The sequence below is a fragment of the Anoplopoma fimbria genome, chromosome 4, assembly GCF_027596085.1.
Source record: "Anoplopoma fimbria isolate UVic2021 breed Golden Eagle Sablefish chromosome 4, Afim_UVic_2022, whole genome shotgun sequence".
NCBI classification, from domain to species: domain Eukaryota; kingdom Metazoa; phylum Chordata; class Actinopteri; order Perciformes; family Anoplopomatidae; genus Anoplopoma; species Anoplopoma fimbria.
In genome coordinates, this window is record NC_072452.1 from 27890961 (window position 1) to 27911586 (window position 20626).

General features: G+C 44.0%; 2 protein-coding genes across 5 annotated transcripts; one reads left to right on the forward strand and one right to left on the reverse strand.

The window, feature by feature from the left end:
• Positions 1 to 1424: 1424 nt before the first annotated feature.
• On the reverse strand, positions 1425 to 6781 carry selenot2 (selenoprotein T, 2). The gene is made up of 6 exons (XM_054597797.1): positions 6534 to 6781; positions 4646 to 4756; positions 3765 to 3891; positions 3594 to 3681; positions 2906 to 3037; positions 1425 to 1807 (listed from the first exon to the last, which is right to left on the reverse strand). Exons 1-5 carry the CDS (start codon positions 6746 to 6748, stop codon positions 2916 to 2918), a joined length of 663 nt encoding a protein of 220 aa, XP_054453772.1. The 5' UTR covers positions 6749 to 6781; the 3' UTR covers positions 1425 to 1807; positions 2906 to 2915.
• Positions 6782 to 8119: 1338 nt separating this feature from the next.
• On the forward strand, positions 8120 to 18767 carry LOC129090233 (cytochrome c oxidase assembly protein COX18, mitochondrial). Of its 4 annotated transcripts, none has more exons than XM_054597794.1 (7): positions 8120 to 8213; positions 10399 to 10983; positions 11652 to 11752; positions 12776 to 12930; positions 15051 to 15166; positions 15245 to 15352; positions 18518 to 18767. In XM_054597794.1, exons 2-7 carry the CDS (start codon positions 10411 to 10413, stop codon positions 18677 to 18679), a joined length of 1215 nt encoding a protein of 404 aa, XP_054453769.1. In that variant the 5' UTR covers positions 8120 to 8213; positions 10399 to 10410; the 3' UTR covers positions 18680 to 18767. The 4 variants fall into 4 exon arrangements, with proteins under 4 accessions (XP_054453769.1, XP_054453770.1, XP_054453768.1 ...); XM_054597795.1 differs by lacking the exon at positions 8120 to 8213 and adding an exon at positions 10074 to 10278; XM_054597793.1 differs by lacking the exon at positions 8120 to 8213 and having other exon boundaries at positions 10074 to 10983.
• Positions 18768 to 20626: the final 1859 nt, after the last annotated feature.

Genomic DNA, 20626 nt, shown 5'->3' on the forward strand with positions numbered 1-20626 from the left:
CTCTGTCCTTAGACCCTCACCTCCTCTGTCCTTAGACCCTCACATCCTCTGTCCTTAGACCCTCACCTCCTCTGTCCTTACACCCTCACCTCCTCTGTCCTCACCTCCTCTGTCCTTAGACCCTCACATCCTCTGTCCTTACACCCTCACCTCCTCTGTCCTTAGACCCTCACATCCTCTGTCCTTAGACCCTCACATCCTCTGTCCTTACACCCTCACCTCCTCTGTCCTCACCTCCTCTGTCCTTACACCCTCACCTCCTCTGTCCTTAGACCCTCACCTCCTCTGTCCTTACACCCTCACCTCCTCTGTCCTCACTCTGTCCTTACACCCTCACCTCCTCTGTCCTTAGACCCTCACCTCCTCTGTCCTTAGACCCTCACCTCCTCTGTCCTTAGACCCTCACATCCTCTGTCCTTAGACCCTCACATCCTCTGTCCTTAGACCCTCACCTCCTCTGTCCTCACCTCCTCTGTCCTTACACCCTCACCTCCTCTGTCCTTACACCCTCACCTCCTCTGTCCTTACACCCTCACTCCTCTGTCCTTACACCCTCACCTCCTCTGTCCTTACACCCTCACCTCCTCTGTCCTTACACCCTCACCTCCTCTGTCCTTACACCCTCACATCCTCTGTCCTTAGACCCTCTCCTCTGTCCTTACACCCTCACATCCTCTGTCCTTACACCCTCACCTCCTCTGTCCTTAAACCCTCCTCCTCTGTCCTTAGACCCTCACATCCTCTGTCCTTAGACCCTCACATCCTCTGTCCTTACACCCTCACATCCTCTGTCCTTAGACCCTCACATCCTCTGTCCTTAGACCCTCACATCCTCTGTCCTTACACCCTCACATCCTCCCTCACATCCTCTGTCCTTACACCCTCACATCCTCTGTCCTTAAACCCTCACCTCCTCTGTCCTTAGACCCTCACATCCTCTGTCCTTAGACCCTCACATCCTCTGTCCTTAGACCCTCACCTCCTCTGTCCTTAGACCCTCACCTCCTCTGTCCTTAGACCCTCACCTCTGTCCTTAGACCCTCACCTCCTCTGTCCTTAGACCCTCACATCCTCTGTCCTTAGACCCTCACCTCCTCTGTCCTTAGACCCTCACCTCCTCTGTCCTTAGACCCTCACATCCTCTGTCCTTAGGCCCTCACATCCTCTGTCCTTAGCCCCTCACCTCCTCTGTCTTTAGACCCTCACCTCCTCTGTCCTTAGACCCTAAGATCCTCCTCTGTCCTTAGACCCTAAGATCCTCTGTCCTTAGACCCTCACATCCTCTGTCCTTAGGCCCTCACATCCTCTGTCCTTAGGCCCTCACCTCCTCTGTCCTCAGACCCCCACATCCTCTGTCCTCGGCTCCTCTGTCCTCTGCAGACTCATAGATGAGATTCATTCAGAAATAACAGGCAGTGAAGATGTTTGTTACATAAACCAGATTTTATTGATTCAGTACATTTCTGTTTATTTCTGTTTCCTGTCGGGTGCTGCCGGTCCAGACGGAGGCTAATTAGCATGAAGCTAACAGTGGTACCGTAGTTTAATTCCGAACCTCACACTAAATAAATAAAGTCAATCTGACCCAACAGAAACCAGTCAGTCTGTGAGTTCAGCTGACTCCATCTGTGCTGACAGGTGCATTATGGGTACTGTAGTGCTGAGTTGTGACCCGGTGCAGAGGGAACGCTCGTTTCGAGGCGGGGGACATCCGGCCGGGCCCCGCAGAGTCTGCTTTAAGGCCGAACCTTCATGAACGCCAGCGGCTGAACGTACCACTGAGCCGGGACACCTGAACGCAGCACAGCTGAGAAGACACACAGGTGAGACAGAGACAGGTGAAAGGGTTAATGTGAAGTCCTCAAACACCGGGGTCCTGAATCACGGAGCAGGATTTAAGAATAACATACCATAACCACAGACACTTAATGTAACGATCCAGATCTACTGCCAGCAGAGACACATTCCACCAACAAAGAGGAATACTATAATATAAATATATTAGTATATAATATGAAGACGTTCGCTCATAACTCAGGATAACAGAAGCTCATCTGAGTGTGTGAATGTGTTTACAGACTCCTCATAGTAGATGGGACTATAAACACAGAGCGTACTAAACTATACTTCTGACAGAGCCGGCCGTGTTCCACACACTTATATAAATAATAAATATACACATACATACACACACTGATTTTGTGTTATTGGGGTGATATTAATACAACTGATGGTGCTGTTGAATGCAGAAGAAGAAACTGATTTTTTCTCTACTTTCGTAAAAATATATATTTTTTAATAATAATAATAATAATAATCAATCCTTTATTAGTCCCACAATGGGGAAATTATTTCTCTGCATTTAACCATCCCGGAGGAGCAGTGGGCTGCAATGAAGCGCCCGGGGAGCAACTTGGGGTTAGGTGTCTTGCTCAAGGACACCTCGGCATGTTGCCGGTAGAGGGGCTTGAACCACCAACCTTGTGGTTACGGGACAAGCGCTCTACCTCATGTGCCACAGCCGCCCCACACCAACAGATGTGGATTGAGGCAGAATGGTTAAATAAAAACTATTAATCTAGAGTTTTTCTAACACTCAGTAGTTTGGATCACAAGAGTTTTCACTCTGATCCACTTCTAACAGTATAATACTCAGAATATTATGAGTATTAGTATATATTAATCGTTATTATATTCGAATGTCAACGTTACGAATGAAGCTTTGAACAATTTGGAACGGCCACTTATAAGATATGAAAGTTAGTCTACTTAGCGCTTTGAGCTGACAGAAGAGTTTGATATGATACCAGCGTGTCGTTATAGTCGCAGTGATATTATTAAGAGTGCAGCTTTAGTTACCATGGCGACCTAGCCAGGTTTCATCTGATCTCCTCACTGTGTTTACCTGTGCAGCTCTAAGAGGACGAGAAGCTCATGGGCTCCACCTGGTTCATCTTCAGATGGTCGTCGAGGATCTGGAAGATCTCCTGGATGTTTGGGACGTAACCCGACTGAAGCTTGGACCACACGGGGACGTCTGAGCGAGGGGACAGGAAACACATCGTCAGAGAGAGACTTCCTTATTATTCATCATGTTAGAGAAACCAGTCCTCCTCGTGCTCCATCCCAACAAACATTTTAAACAGAATTAAACAAATATCAGCGAAGTCTGATCAGGGTTGTTTTCACAACTGGCCTTTAAGGAGAACCGGTGTCAGCTACTTGAGGATCGTAGAGTAAGCATTGTGCGTCTTAAACATGTAAACATATTATAAACAGGTGATGGTGTGTCTCATATAAGGACAACGTGGACTTTGACAGAGGGGACAGGAAACACTGTTACACCAGGAAGTACCAGCCAGAGAGAGGGGGCAGGAAACACTGTTACACCAGGAAGTACCAGCCAGAGAGAGGGGACAGTTACACCAATTACTTACACGTACCGTTCAGAGTGATGTCATGTTTTGGACCAATCAGAGCTTACCGTTCAGAGTGATGTCATGTTTTGGACCAATCAGAGTGATGTCATGTTTTGGACCAATCAGAGCTTACCGTTCAGAGTGATGTCATGTTTTGGACCAATCAGAGCTTACCATTCAGAGTGACCTCGAAGGCTCCTGTAGACAGGAAGTGAGTCTCCATCATGTTACAGAGGAAGAAGGCCATCAGACAGGAGAAAATCTGACAAACCACAAAACAGTGACAGGGTTAAATTTGTTGCCATGGTAACCCATTGAATCATCTGTTGCTGTGGTATCAGGTACCTTGTTGTCCTGACTCCAGTTCCAGGCTCTGGGAGTGTCGAGGCCGAGGAGTATGAAGGGATTCTGACCGCTAACGATCAGCAGGATGGAGAGGAGCTTCAGGTAAGAGATCAGGTTACCAACACACCTGAGGAGACACAGACAAGAGGTTACCAACACACCTGAGGAGACACAGACAAGAGGTTACCAACACACCTGAGGAGAGACAGACAAGAGGTTACCAACACACCTGAGGAGAGACAGACAAGAGGTTACCAACACACCTGAGGAGAGACAGACAAGAGGTTACCAACACACCTGAGGAGAGACAGACAAGAGGTTACCAACACACCTGAGGAGAGACAGACAAGAGGTTACCAACACACCTGAGGAGACACAGACAAGAGGTTACCAACACACCTGAGGAGAGACAGACAAGAGGTTACCAACACACCTGAGGAGACACAGACAAGAGGTTACCAACACACCTGAGGAGAGACAGACAAGAGGTTACCAAGGGGTGGAGAGCATAGTTTAGTGATGTCAGAGCTCACCTGTTGAAGGGGGTGGGGGTAATTAAGTGATGTCAGAGGGGGGTAATTAAGTGATGTCAGAGCTCATCTGTTGAAGGGGGAGGGGGTAGTTTAGTGATGTCAGAGCTCACCTGTTGAAGGGGTTGGGGGTAATTAAGTGATGTCAGAGCTCACCTGTTGAAGGGGGTGGGGGTAATTAAGTGATGTCAGAGCTCACCTGTTGAAGGGGGAGGGGGTAATTAAGTGATGACAGAGCTCACCTGTTGAAGGGGGAGGGGGTAATTAAGTGATGTCAGAGGGGGTAGTTTAGTGATGTCAGAGCTCACCTGTTGAAGGGGGTGGGGGTAATTAAGTGATGACAGAGCTCACCTGTTGAAGGGGGTGGGGGGGTAGTTTTCGCCCTCGATGCGGATGTCCGGGTACAGCTGGCTGATGGCTCGAGAGTACTCCTGGAACACTTTATTGTAACCTCAGGAGATACTGAAAACATACAGAGAAGACACACCTGTCAGGTATTTGATAGGCAAACCTGCAAACACAGAAAACATGTGAAGTTTCCCCCTCAACCCAGGAAAGAAGAAAATAAAACTATGCACTATACTAAATTGGTATTCATACATATCCATGTTATATATTAATATCAATAAATATCAATAGTATTCATTAATACATCTAAATAACCCTTAATCTGTCCTCTCAGGGTTAACTCTTAATCTGTCCTCTCAGGGTTAACTCTTAATCTGTCCTCTCAGGGTTGGGGTTAACTCTTAATCTGTCCTCTCAGGGTTAACTCTTAATCTGTTCTCTCAGGGTTGGGGTTAACTCTTAATCTGTCCTCTCAGGGTTGGGGTTAACCCTTAATCTGTCCTCTCAGGGTTGGGGTTAACCCTTAATCTGTCCTCTCAGGGTTGGGGTTAACCCTTAATCTGTCCTCTCAGGGTTGGGGTTAACCCTTAATCTGTCCTCTCAGGGTTGGGGTTAACCCTTAATCTGTCCTCTCAGGGTTGGGGTTAACTCTTAATCTGTCCTCTCAGGGTTGGGGTTAACCCTTAATCTGTCCTCTCAGGGTTGTCCTCTCAGGGTTAACTCTTAATCTGTCCTCTCAGGGTTGGGGTTAACCCTTAATCTGTCCTCTCAGGGTTGGGGTTAACCCTTAATCTGTCCTCTCAGTGTTGGGGTTAACCCTTAATCTGTCCTCTCAGGGTTGGGGTTAACCCTTAATCTGTCCTCTCAGGGTTAACCCTTAATCTGTCCTCTCAGGGTTAACCCTTAATCTGTCCTCTCAGGGTTGGGGTTAACCCTTAATCTGTCCTCTCAGGGTTGGGGTTAACCCTTAATCTGTCCTCTCAGGGTTGGGGTTAACCCTTAATCTGTCCTCTCAGGGTTGGGGTTAACCCTTAATCTGTCCTCTCAGGGTTGGGGTTAACCCTTAATCTGTCCTCTCAAAACCCTTAATCTGTCCTCTCAGGGTTGGGGTTAACCCTTAATCTGTCCTCTCAGGGTTGGGGTTAACCCTTAATCTGTCCTCTCAGTGTTGGGGTTAACCCTTAATCTGTCCTCTCAGGGTTGGGGTTAACCCTTAATCTGTCCTCTCAGGGTTAACCCTTAATCTGTCCTCTCAGGGTTAACCCTTAATCTGTCCTCTCAGTGTTGGGGTTAACCGTCTCTCAGTTATCTGTTGGGGTTAACCCTTAATCTGTCCTCTCAGGGTTGGGGTTAACCCTTAATCTGTCCTCTCAGGGTTGGGTTTAGACCTCAAACATAACAGGATTATAATGTTAATATAAAATTGTTCTGATGCTACATGTTAGCTGTTAGCAGTTAGCACCGCTGTTAGCAGTTAGCAGTTAGCAGTTAGCTGTTAGCACCGCTGTTAGCAGTTAGCAGTTAGCACCGCTGTTAGCACCGCTGTTAGCAGTTAGCTGTTAGCAAACCGCTATAATGTTAATATAGCTGTTAGCGCTGTTAGCAGTTAGCTGTTAGCTGTTACAGTTAGCTGTTAGCAGTTAGCACCGCTGTTAGCTGTTAGCACCGCTGTTAGCACCGCTGTTAGCAGTTAGCTGTTAGCACCGCTGTTAGCAGTTAGCTGTTAGCAGTTAGCTGTTAGCACCGCTGTTAGCTGTTAGCACCGCTGTTAGCACCGTTAGCACCGCTGTTAGCACCGCTGTTAGCTGTTAGCACCGCTGTTAGCACCGCTGTTAGCTGTTAGCACCGCTGTTAGCACCGCTGTTAGCTGTTAGCCTCCGTGCTAACTCACCAGTACTGGAACCTGAGCGCGGGCCCGGTGTGGAGGCTCGGCCCCGCGGGGGCCCCGGGCCCTGCGTCCGGCAGCGGGTCCGGGGGCAGAGCGGGGCTTCCGGCCGGCTGCTGTCCGTGCTGCGGGCTCGAACGGCCGAGATAAACGTCCCGGACCGTCAGCGCCGTGAAGAGGAGCAGAGCCGCCAGGAGGCCCGCAGGACTGAACTCCGCCATGTTGATGACGCGTCTCCGGAAGGCCAGGCTGCACGTCCGCCAGCACCTCCACAATAAAAGCTCAGGAGAGTAAGTAAAGACATGAAGTATAAAGAGTAAATAAAGACATGAAGTATAAAGAGTAAGTAAAGACATGAAGTATAAAAAGAGAAATAAAAAATAAAGACATGAAGTATAAAGAGTAAATAAAGACATGAAGTATAAAGAGTAAATAAAGACATGAAGTATAAAGAGTAACAAAAATACATGAAGTATAAAGTAAAGTAAATGAAGTATAAAGAGTAAATAAAGACATGAAGTATAAAGAGTAAGTAAAGACATGAAGTATAAAGAGTAAATAAAGACATGAAGTATAAAGAGTAAGTAAAGACATGAAGTATAAAGAGTAAATAAAGACATGAAGTATAAAGAGTAAATAAAGTAAAGACATGAAGTATAAAGAGTAAATAAAGACATGAAGTATAAAGAGTAAATAAAGACATGAAGTATAAAGAGTAAGTAAAGACATGAAGTATAAAGAGTAAATAAAAATAAAGACATGAAGTATAAAAGAGTAAAGTAAAGAAAGTATAAAGAGTAATGAAAGTAAGTATAAAGAGTAAATAAAGTAAAGACATGAAGTATAAAGAGTAAATAAAGACATAAATAAAGAGTAAATAAAGTAAAGACATGAAGTATAAAGAGTAAATAAAGACATGAAGTATAAAGAGTAAATAAAGTAAAGACATGAAGTATAAAGAGTAAATAAAGTAAAGACATGAAGTATAAAGAGTAAATAAAGACATGAAGTATAAAGAGTAAATAAAGACATGAAGTATAAAGAGTAAATAAAGACATGAAGTATAAAGAGTATAAAGTAAAGACATAAATAAAGAAATAAAGACATAAGTATAAAGAGTAAATAAAGACATGAAGTATAAAGAGTAAATAAAGTAAAGACATAAATAAAGAGTAAATAAAGAAAGACATGAAGTATAAAGAGTAAAAAGACATGAAGTAAAAGAGTAAATAAAGACATGAAGTATAAAGAGTAAATAAAGACATGAAGTATAAAGAGTAAATAAAGACATGAAGTATAAAGAGTAAATAAAGACATGAAGTATAAAGAGTAAATAAAGACATGAAGTATAAAGAGTAAATAAAGTAAAGACATGAAGTATAAAGAGTAAATAAAGACATGAAGTATAAAGAGTAAATAAAGAGTAAATAAAGTAAAGAGTTTACAGTTTGTCCCTTTACTGCACAGATTTACTGCTGATCTAAGCATTTTATTTATTAGGTTGTGTGACGTCACATTTACCCGACACCCGGAGGTAAACTTGTGACGTCAACACATGAAGTATAAAGAGCAGATGAAGAGCTGAAGGTGAAAGAATAAAGAACAAAGAATAAAGAATAGAGAATAAAGAATAAAGAACAAAGAACAAGACCCGGATTACGACCACCTGACGGTGACGTCACACAGGTACAGTTAAGATGTATTTATACACGTGTTTACCTTTGGGTCTAAAGAGGACTTCTGTCTAAAGAGGACTTCTGTCTAAAGAGGACATCATCTGTCTAAAGAGGACATCTGTCTAAAGAGGACTTCTGTCTAAAGAGGACTTCTGTCTAAAGAGGACATCTGTCTAAAAGAGGACATCTGTCTAAAGAGGACATGAAGTATAAAGAGGACATCTGTCTAAAGAGGACATCATCTGTCTAAAGAGGACTTCTGTCTAAAGAGGACTTCTGTTTAAAGAGGACATCATCTCTAAAGAGGACATCATCTGTCTAAAGAGGACTTCTGTCTAAAGAGGACATCATCTGTCTAAAGAGGACTTCTGTCTAAAGAGGACTGAAGTCTAAAGAGGACTTCTGTTTAAAGAAAGACATCTGTCTGAAGAGGACATCTGTCTAAAGAGGACATCTGTCTAAAGGGGACATCTGTCTAAAGAGGACATCATCTGTCTAAAGAGGACATCTGTCTAAAGGGGACATCTGTCTAAAGAGGACTTCTGTTTAAAGAGGACATCTGTCTAAAGAGGACTTCTGTCTAAAGAGGACTTCTGTCTAAAGAGGACTTCTGTCTAAAGAGGACATCTGTCTAAAGGGGACAAAGAGTCTAAAGAGGACATCATCTGTCTAAAGAGGACATCTGTCTAAAGGGGACTTCTGTCTAAAGAGGACATCTGTCTAAAGAGGACTTCTGTCTAAAGAGGACATCTGTCTAAAGAGGACTTCTGTCTAAAGAGGACATCTGTCTAAAGGGGACTTCTGTCTAAAGGGGACATCTGTCTAAAGAGGACTTCTGTCTAAAGAGGACATCTGTCTAAAGGGGACTTCTGTCTAAAGAGGACATCTGTCTAAAGAGGACTTCTGTCTAAAGAGGACATCTGTCTAAAGATGTATCTGTCTAAAGAGGACTTCTGTCTAAAGAGGACATCTGTCTAAAGAGGACATCTGTCTAAAGAGGACTTCTGTCTAAAGAGGACATCTGTCTAAAGAGGACATCTGTCTAAAGAGGACATCTGTCTAAAGAGGACTTCTGTCTAAAGAGGACATCTGTCTAAAGAGGACATCTGTCTAAAGAGGACTTCTGTCTAAAGAGGACTTCTGTCTAAAGAGGACATCTGTCTAAAGAGGACATCTGTCTAAAGGGGACATCTGTCTAAAGAGGACATCTCTAAAGAGGACATCTGTCTAAAGAGGACATCTGTCTAAAGAGGACATCTGTCTAAAGAGGACATCTGTCTAAAGAGGACATCTGTCTAAAGAGGACATCTGTCTAAAGAGGACATCTGTCTAAAGAGGACTTCTGTCTAAAGAGGACATCTGTCTAAAGAGGACTTCTGTCTAAAGAGGACATCTGTCTAAAGAGGACATCTGTCTAAAGGGGACATCTGTCTAAACATCTGTCTAAAGGGACATCTGTCTAAAGGGGACTTCTGTCTAAAGAGGACATCTGTCTAAGGAGGACATCTGTCTAAAGAGGACTTCTGTCTAAAGAGGACATCTGTCTAAAGAGGACATCTGTCTAAAGAGGACATCTGTCTAAAGAGGACATCTGTCTAAAGAGGACATCTGTCTAAAGGGGACATCTGTCTAAAGAGGACATCTGTCTAAAGAGGACATCTGTCTAAAGGGGACATCTGTCTAAAGAGGACTTCTGTCTAAAGAGGACATCTGTCTAAAGAGGACATCTGTCTAAAGGGGACTTCTGTCTAAAGAGGACATCTGTCTAAAGGGGACTTCTGTCTAAAGGGGACTTCTGTCTAAAGGGGACTTCTGTCTAAAGGGGACATCTGTCTAAAGGGGACTTCTGTCTAAGAGGACTTCTGTCTAAAGGAGGACTTCTGTCTAAGGAGGACTTCTGTCTAAAGGGGACTTCTGTCTAAGGAGGACTTCTGTCTAAAGGGGACTTCTGTCTAAGGAGGACTTCTGTCAGCACAGTGGACCTCGTCCTGAGTGGAGCCTCCAGTAAACCGGGGACGTCCTCCTGTGACTGCTGGCAGCTGCACAGACATTCAAGCAGAGCCCAATAATAAAGAGTCGGTTCAGCTTCAGGCCGGTTTCAGTCTTTGTTGGTCTGAGTTCAGGTTCTGGACCTGCTGATGATGAAGATGTGGCACTCTTTAATTCAGAGTCCTGTTTGTCTCTTCATGTTTCAGGAGGGGGTCAACATGTTGAGTGTGGGGGGGGCGGTGAGGTCAGGCGTCCTGCAGCTTCCTGTACGAGGAGTCTCGTACAGGACATCACCGCCACCTGGTCTCACCTGTTCTGCACCTTCATCAGCCAGACTCCCTGCAGTCTGCTGTCGCAATTTACACGTAAGGACCCTGTCAGGAGTCGGGACCCTGTCAGGAGTCGGGACCCTGTCAGGAGTCGGGACCCTGTCAGGAGTCGGGACCCTGTCAGGAGTCGGGAGGCCATCAGGAGTCGGGTCGCCATCAGGAGTCGGGACCCTGTCAGGAGTCGGGACCCTGTCAGGAGTCGGGTCACTTTTAGGAGTCGGGACCCTGTCAGGATTCAGGACGCCATCCGGAGTCCGGAGGCTCTCAGGTCGGGCAGATGCAGCCGGCTGGTACAGCAGCCTCTCGGACTCGGCTCCGGTTCACCTGTGTGAAACCTTCCTGGTGAGCGTGCAGCAGGTGAGCGGGCTGCCGTGGTGGCTGAGCATCATTGTTGCTACGCTGTCGGTCAGGACGCTCGTTACTCTGCCGCTCGCCACCTACCAGATGGTCATTATGGCCAAGGTGAGTGATGGAACCCATGAGGGATGGAAAGGGTTAACTAGAACGGCCCCAATATCCAATTATTCTGATGATCACTTTTCAATAAACAGATTGGTTCTTCATAAAACAGTTTGCTCTACAGTTCCTCTGCCAGCGATTACATTCACTATTTCTCAATCTGCTGTTTATTTTCCTGATTAATTGAAAAAACTATTTTGTTTATAAAGCATCAGGCAATAGTGAAAAAAATCTTATTAATAAGAAAATAATTAACAATAATTATGATCATTTTCCATCTTCAAACATCTTTGTCAGTCTAAAAAGCAAAGGTTTAGTTTAATTGTTATCGAAAAACTAAATATGAGACATGAAAAGCTGGAACCAACAGATATTTGACATTTCTGCCTAAAAGCTTTGAATGACCTATTATTTAAATTGTTGCATATTAAACTAATGTAATAGTGTTTGAGTTTATCTCTGGTCAGGTTCAGTTCCAGTTTACAAACCGTATCACCGGTCAGAGAAGATTGCTTTGTATAGTTGAACTCAATATATAAAAATATCACACATGGTTTAATTTTGTTTAAAGAGATAAACAAATCACTGTGAACCGGATATCTGTCTACATGATCCTGTTCACATGTTTGTTTCCATCATAGTAATCATAGTAACCTCCAGGTGATGTACAGGTGGAGGCACTGCAGGCAGAGATCTCGGAGCTGGCGAAGAGACTTCGATACGAAGTTTCACTCCGAGCGAAAGAGAGAAGCTGGACGGAGAAACAGAGCCGGTAAGAAAAAACACAACGAATATTTAAAACAATAAAAACCAACCTGCAGATGTATCTTAAACATCTTGTTGTTAAACGTGAGTCAAACACCAACAGGGTTAACAGGGTTAACAGGGTAAACAGGGTAAACAGGGTTAACAGGGTTAACAGGGTTAAAAGGGTAAACAGGGTAAACAGGATTAACAGGGTTAAAAGGGTAAACAGGGTTAAAAGGGTAAACAGGGTAAACAGGGTTAAAAGGGTTAACGGTTAACGGGGTTAAAAGGGTTAACAGGGTTAAAAGGGTAAACAGGGTTAACAGGGTTAACAGGGTTAAAGGGTTAGGGTTAGGGTTAACCCATCAGCATGATGACAGACTGTGGCTGCCTCTCACAGCTAACGCTGCTAAAAGCACTAACAGTGTTTACAACACACCCAGAGATAGAGATAGAGTGACTTGTTGCCTTCTCAGAGAGATAGAGTGACTTGTTGCCTTCTCAGGTAGAGAGATAGAGTGACTTGTTGCCTTCTATTGACTCCCAGAGAGATAGAGTGACTTGTTGCCTTCTCAGGTTTTGTTAGAGTTTTAAATTGTTTTAAATTTTCTGTCAGAGTGACCTGATAGAGTGACTTGTTGCCTTCTCAGGTTAGATCAGCAGATAGAGTGACTTGTTGCCTTCTCAGGTAGAGAACATAGAGTGACTTGTTGCCTTCTCAGGTAGAGTGACTTGTTGCCTTCTCAGGTAGAGATAGAGTGACTTGTTGCCTTCTCAGAGAGATAGAGTGACTAGAGAGATAGAGTGACTTGTTGCCTTCTCAGGTAGACGAGATAGAGTGACTTGTTGCCTTCTCAGGTAGAGAGATAGAGTGACTTGTTGCCCTCTCAGGTAGAGAGATAGAGTGACTTGTTGCCTTCTCAGGTAAACATGCTAGTTTTTAAGATGATACTTTATGTTCAGAATGTTTTGTTGAGCTCCGTTAATGAGCTGTAGCCCGAGTGATTCTGTCAGAGGAAGAAGAATCTCTTCTGCTTTTTCTTTTCAGGTTCCATTTCAAGAAGAATCTGCGTCAAATTGTTTCTCAGCTCTACATCAGAGACAACTGTCACCCCTTCAAAGCTAGTCTGCTGGTCTGGGTTCAGCTGCCCCTGTGGATCAGCTTTTCTCTGGCCCTCCGAAACCTGAGTCTGGATCAGTCTGGTAAGCTTACATTTAACACTAGCCTGGTGAACTGAGTCTGGACCAGTCTGGTTAACTGAGCGAGACTGGATCAGTCCGGTAAACTGAGTTTGGACCAGTCTGGTAAACTGATTCTGGATCAGTCTGGTGAAATTAATCTGGACCAGTTCAGACAACTGGCAGGACTGGATCAGTCGGGTAAATTGGTACAGCAACAGCCCTTCTTTAAACTGAGTCTGGATTATTCAAGTTAACTGAGCAAGACTGGATCAGTCCGGTAAACTGAGTCTGGACAAGCCCTCCTGTAAACTAAGCCTGGATCAGTCTGGTGAAATTAATCTGGTATACTGAGTTTCGATCAGTCTGGTAAACTGAATCTGGACCGCCTCGTAAACTGAGTGAGTCGGGAACAGTTAGTTAAACTGAGTCTAAAATAGTTGGTAAACTGAGTCTGGTAAACACGATCCAGTAAACTGAGACTGGGTCAGTACTGGGTCCGTACTGGTTTGGTTAGCTGAGCGAGACTGGCTCTTTCTGCTAAACTGAGTCCAGATAAGTCAGGTAAACTGGGCCGTACTGGATCAGCTCGGTAAACTGAGTCTGGACCAGTACAGTAAACTGAGTCTGGATCAGCTCGGTAAACTGAGTCTGGACCAGTATGATAAGCTGAGTCTGGATCAGCTCGGTAAACTGAGTCTGGACCAGTACAGTAAACTAAGTCTGGACCAACAGTAAACTGAGTCTGGACCAGTACGATAAGATGAGTCTGGACCAGTACGATAAGATGAGTCTGGACCAGAACGATAAACTGAGTCTGGACCAGTACGATAAGATGAGTCTGGACCAACAGTAACCTGAGTCTGGACCAACAGTAAACTGAGTCTGGACCAGTACGATAAGATGAGTCTGGACCAGTACGATAAACTGAGTCTGGACCAACAGTAAACTGAGTCTGGACCAACAGTAAACTGAGTCTGGATCAGTACGATAAAATGAGTCTGGACCAGTACTGTAAACTGAGTCTGGACCAACAGTAAACTGAGTCTGGACCAGTACGATAAAATGAGTCTGAACCAACAGTAAACTGAGTCTGAACCAGTACAGTAAACTGAGTCTGGACCAGTACAGTAAACTGAGTCTGGACCAACAGTAAACTGAGTCTGGACCAGTACGATAAACTGAGTCTGAACCAACAGTAAACTGAGTCTGGACCAACAGTAAACTGAGTCTGGACCAGAACGATAAACTGAGTCTGGATCAGTACGATAAAATGAGTCTGGACCAGTACAGTAAACTGAGTCTGGACCAACAGTAAACTGAGTCTGGACCAGTACGATAAGATGAGTCTGGACCAACAGTAAACTGAGTCTGGACCAGTACAGTAAACTGAGTCTGGATCAGTACGATAAAATGAGTCTGGACCAGTACAGTAAACTGAGTCTGGATCAGTACGATAAAATGAGTCTGGACCAGTACAGTAAACTGAGTCTGGATCAGTACGATAAAATGAGTCTGGACCAGTACAGTAAACTGAGTCTGGACCAACAGTAAACTGAGTCTGAACCAGTACGATAAGATGAGTCTGGACCAACAGTAAACTGAGTCTGGACCAACAGTAAACTGAGTCTGGACCAACAGTAAACTGAGTCTGGATCAGTACGATAAACTGAGTCTGGACCAGTACGATAAGATGAGTCTGGACCAACAGTAAACTGAGTCTGGACCAACAGTAAACTGAGTCTGGACCAGTACGATAAGATGAGTCTGGACCAACAGTAAACTGAGTCTGGACCAACAGTAAACTGAGTCTGGACCAACAGTAAACTGAGTCTGGATCAGTACGATAAACTGAGTCTGGACCAGTACGATAAGATGAGTCTGGACCAACAGTAAACTGAGTCTGGACCAGAACGATAAACTGAGTCTGGACCAGTACGATAAGATGAGTCTGGACCAACAGTAAACTGAGTCTGGATCAGTACGATAAAATGAGTCTGAACCAGTGGAGTAAACTGAGTCTGGACCAGTACGATAAACTGAGTCTGGACCAACAGTAAACTGAGTCTGGACCAGTACAGTCAACTGAGTCTGGACCAACAGTAAACTGAGTCTGGACCAACAGTAAACTGTGTTTTCTGCAGAGCTGCAGTCTGATCTGGCAGCGGGAGGCGCCCTTTGGTTCCCTGACCTGACCTTACCTGACCTGACCTGGATCCTACCGATCTGTCTGGGACTCACCAACCTGCTCATCGTAGAGGTCAGTCTGTTCAGCAGGTGTGTGATCACCTGACCTGATGATGTCATCTGACATAATCGTCCCTCCCTTCTTCCTCAGGTGTTTTCTCTTCAGAGAGTAAACCCGTCTCGTTTTCAGAGGATTGTGACGAACTCCATCAGAGCGTTCTCGGTGCTGATGATCCCCATCGCTGCTTCAGTTCCTTCAGTAAGTTAAAGGGTACCTCTTCATTTTTCAACCTGGACCCTATGAGTGAATAATGGGGACCACCATTCTGGGAAACCAGTGTTGCTGGAGTCCGCTGCAGATGGCACTCGTTAGCGGTGGTAATGTGACCCTATCGAGAAATTCCACACCGCAAATTCACATCCACTAAACATGCTTGTTTTTTTATGGCAGTCTGGAGATATCCAATGGTTTTGAAACGACCCCATAAGTAGTTTTTCTGACCTTTTGCTTTCTGTTTATTGTGTCATGTGACGCGTTGCCTCAAGACAATCCTAGCTTAGTGATTTTCAATGTCACATCATTTCAATCAACATTTAGCTGATTTCAACAATGTGGAAGCGACGGGAGATTTGAGAACCACACATAATAACAAACAAAGCGGGTTAAACGAAAAGTGTGAAAACTCTTCATTCCCAGGTCTGCCAATGTAATACTTAGCAAGTGACTTCTTTTGGAGTTTCTTTAAAATCACCACAACATCTGCCCCATAATGTGGTAAATAAATGTTACATCTCAGGACTTTGGTTATTTGATGCATCTCTTGTCCAAACACCTCAGTCCAACAAGAAGTGAACCCAGAATAAGACTTCCAATTATGAAAGGCAATGTTAAGGAATGAAATGAACCAAAATAGTGTGAATAACAATATCAGTTATTAAGTAAAACGGATAATGCAATAACTAAATGCAATGCAAAAATTGTATTTTCAAATATGTGAAGTAAAGTGTTCCTTGATAAACCAGATTGCCTGCTGTTACTGTTTCTTTCCTGAGGGAGGCAGCAGAGGACCAGTTATGAATTCATTATTCTCATGTCAAAAGCAGTAATGAACATGTCTGATATAACTACACTCTACTGTACACATTTGAACATACAGTCGTATATTAATATAAAATATTATTAAAATATTACCCGAGGGCATACTTAACATTTCTGAAGGCTGCCCAAACAACAAAGGAGATCAGTGCTGGATTAGTTTGGTCTCCTTCTTTACTGAACGGGAGATTACAGCATTTACAAAACGGCTTTACATACATTCCTGTCTGCGTCACGTGTTCATTCCCGTGTTCATTCCCGTCTGCATCACGTGTTCATTCCCGTGTTCATTCCCGTCTGCGTCACGTGTTCATTCCCGTGTTCATTCCCGTGTTCATCAGATTAAACACGTACTGACATGTTTTATCGGTCTGAGATCAGGACCTTCAGCTTTAACTCCGAAAACATTATTCGCTGCAGGAAAAAAACGTGTTAATCTAAATGAGACCAAGAGCCAAGACCTGGGTCGGTCTCAGGACCGTGAGTCCACGTGTCCATGAGTCCTCGTGTCCATGAGTCCTTGTGTCCATGAGTCCTTGTGTCCATGAGTCCTTGTGTCCATGAGTCCTTGTGTCCATGAGTCTATGTGTCCATGAGTCTATGTGTCCATGAGTCCTTGTGTCCATGAGTCCACGTGTCTATGTGTCCATGAGTCCTCGTGTCCATGAGTCTATGTGTCCATGAGTCCTTGTGTCCATGAGTCTATGTGTCCATGAGTCCTTGTGTCCATGAGTCCACGTGTCTGTGTCCATGAGTCCTCATGTCCATGAGTCCTTGTGTCCATGAGTCCTCATGTCCATGAGTCCTCATGTCCATGAGTCCTTGTGTCCATGAGTCCTTGTGTCCATGAGTCCACGTGTCTATGTGTCCATGAGTCCTCATGTCCATGAGTCCTTGTGTCCATGAGTCCTCATGTCCATGAGTCCTTGTGTCCATGAGTCTATGTGTCCATGAGTCCTCATGTCCATGAGTCCTTGTGTCCATGAGTCCTCGTGTCCATGTGTCCATGAGTCCACTTGTCCATGAGTCCTTGTGTCCATGAGTCCTTGTGTCCATGAGTCTTTGTGTCCATGAGTTCTTGTGTCCATGAGTCCTCGTGTCCATGAGTCCACGTGTCTATGTGTCCATGAGTCCTCATGTCCATGAGTCCTTGTGTCCATGAGTCTATGTGTCCATGAGTCCTTGTGTCCATGAGTCTATGTGTCCATGAGTCCTCATGTCCATGAGTCCTTGTGTCCATGAGTCCTCGTGTCCATGAGTCTATGTGTCCATGAGTCCTTGTGTCAATGAGTCCATGTGTCCATGAGTTCTTGTGTCCATGAGTCTGTGTCCATGAGTCTATGTGTCCATGAGTCTATGTGTCCATGAGTCCTTGTGTCCATGAGTCCTCATGTCCATGAGTCCTCGTGTCCATGAGTCCTCATGTCCATGAGTCCTCGTGTCCATGAGTCCTTGTGTCCATGAGTCCTTGTGTCCATGAGTCCACGTGTCTGTGTCCATGAGTCCTCGTGTCCATGAGTCTGTGTCCATGTGTCCATGAGTTCTTGTGTCCATGAGTCCTCGTGTCCATGAGTCTATGTGTCCATGAGTCCTTGTGTCCATGTGTCCATAAGTTCTTGTGTCCATGAGTCCTCGTGTCCATGAGTTCTTGTGTCAATGAGTCCATGTGTCCATGAGTTCTTGTGTCCATGAGTCCTCGTGTCCATGAGTCTATGTGTCCATGAGTCCTTGTGTCCATGAGTCTATGTGTCCATGAGTCCTTGTGTCCATGAGTCCTCATGTCCATGAGTCCTTGTGTCCATGAGTCTATGTGTCCATGAGTCCTCATGTCCATGAGTCCTTGTGTCCATGAGTCCATGTGTCCATGAGTCCACTTGTCCATGAGTCCTTGTGTCCATGAGTCCTTGTGTCCATGAGTCTATGTGTCCATGAGTTCTTGTGTCCATGAGTCCTCGTGTCCATGAGTCTCTGTGTCCATGAGTCCTTGTGTCCATGAGTCCTTGTGTCCATGAGTCCTTGTGTCCATGAGTTCTTGTGTCCATGAGTCCTCGTGTCCATGAGTCTATGTGTCCATGAGTCCTTGTGTCAATGAGTCCTCGTGTCCATGAGTCCACTTGTCCTTGAGTCCATGAATGTTCTGAAGATCCAGAACCCAGTATTAAATCAAACTATGGCTTCATGGACTCACTTCAAGCTCAGATAGCTAAATATAAATCCATCAATAAGTCAATGAAAGGTTAACCAGTGTTTTGAAAGTGTATTCAGTGTTTCCTAACAGATGAATAGGAATCTGGATACTGAGATGGTGGTTGTTGTCCTTTGTTTCAGTCCTTGGCTCTCTACTGGTTCACCTCCAGTCTGGTGGGATTCAGTCACAACCTTGTCCTTCGGTCTCCTGCGATCCACAAAATCCTGAACCTCCCGACCGTCCGATCACAATCTCCATACAGAGACCTTCTGTCTGCCTTCATCAGCAAATACTGCAAATAAACACTCAGAGTACTGCAAGTACAAGTCAAATACTTCAGGGATCAAATACCGTACAGAGACCTGCTTCATGTGTTTGTCACTTTTATTTTGATGTTTTGTTTTATCTTCAAACAGAGAAGATCTAATAAACATATTGATCAAGACCTCTGAGACTCCTGCAGTTATTAGAATCCTGGTAACCTGTTTGTTTGTGTGTAAGTGTATGTGTGTGTGTGTGTGTGTATATATATATATATATATATATATATATATATATATATATATATATATATATATATATATATATATATATATACAGTGGGTAAAATAAGTATTGAACGCGTCACCATTTTTCTCAGTAAATATATTTCTAAAGGTGCTGTTGACATGACATTTTCACCAGATGTCGGTAACAACCCAAGTAATCCATACATACAAAGAAAACCAAACAAACAAGTTCAGAAATTAAGTTATGTGTAATAAAATGGAATGACACAGGGAAAAAGTATTGAACACATGAAGAAAGGGAGGTGCAAAAAGGCATGGAAAGCCAAGACACCATCTGAAATCTATCAGTAATTAGAAAGCAATCCTGCCCTTGTCAGTGCAAATGAATATCAGCTGGTTCAGTCCCAACTGATGGCCTATAAAAAGGTGTCTCATTACCAAGGTGTCACACAAGAAACATCTCATGATGGGTAAAAGCAAAGAGCTCTCTCAAGACCTTCACAACCTTATTGTTACTGATGGCATTGGTTCCAGAAGGATTTCTAAACTTCTGAATGTTCCAGTGAGCACTGTTGGGGCCATAATCTGGAAGTGGAAAGAACATCATTTCACCATAAACCGGCCACGACCAGGTGCTCCTCGCAAGATTTCTGACAGAGGAGTGAAAAGAATTATCAGAAGAGTTGTCCAAGAGCCAAGGACCACTAGTGTAGAGCTTCAGAAAGACCTGGAATCAGCAGGTACAATTGTTTCAAAGAAAACAATAAGTAATGCATCAACCGCCGTGGCCTGTATGCACTCTCACCACGCAAGACTCCACTGCTGAAGAAAAAGCATGTTGAAGCTCGTTTAAAGTTTGCTGCACAACATTCAGACAAGCCTGTGAAATACTGGGAGAATATAGTCTGGTCAGATGAGACCAACATGGAACTCTTTGGATGCCATAATACACACCATGCTTGGAGGTCAAATGGCACTGCACATCACCCCAAAAACACCAGACCAACAGTGAAGTTTGGAGGTGGGAACATCATGGTGTGGGGCTGTTTTTCAGCATACGGCACTGGCAAACTTCATATAATTGAAGGAAGGATGAATGGAAAAATGTACCGAGACATTCTTGATAAAAATCTGCTGCCATCTAGCAGGATGATGAAGATGAAATGAGGGTGGACATTTCAGCAAGACAATGATGCCAAACACACAGCCAAGGAAACTCTCCATTGGTTTCAGAGAAAGAAAATAAAGCTGCTAGAATCCAATAGAAACTCTATGGAAAGAACTAAAGATCAGAGTTCATAGAAGAGGCCCACGGAACCTTCAAGATCTGAAGACTGTTTGTGTGGAAGAATGGGCCAAAATCACACCTGAGCAATGCATGCCACTAGTTTCTCCATACAGGAGGCGTCTTGAAGCTGTCATTACCAACAAAGGCTTCTGTACCAAGTATTAAATACATTTCAGTAAGCATGTTCAATACTTTTTCCCTGTGTCGGCACTGTATATATATACACGTGTGTGTGTATATATATATATATATACACGTGTGTGTATATACTGTACATGTATGTATGTGTATATATACATATAGGTATATATACACACATGTATATACATATATGTATATACATGTGTGTATATATACCTATATGTATGTGTATATATAAATATGTTTATATATATTTATACATATATATTTAAATATCCAGTATTAAACTGTGAGCAGTTCCATGCTGATCT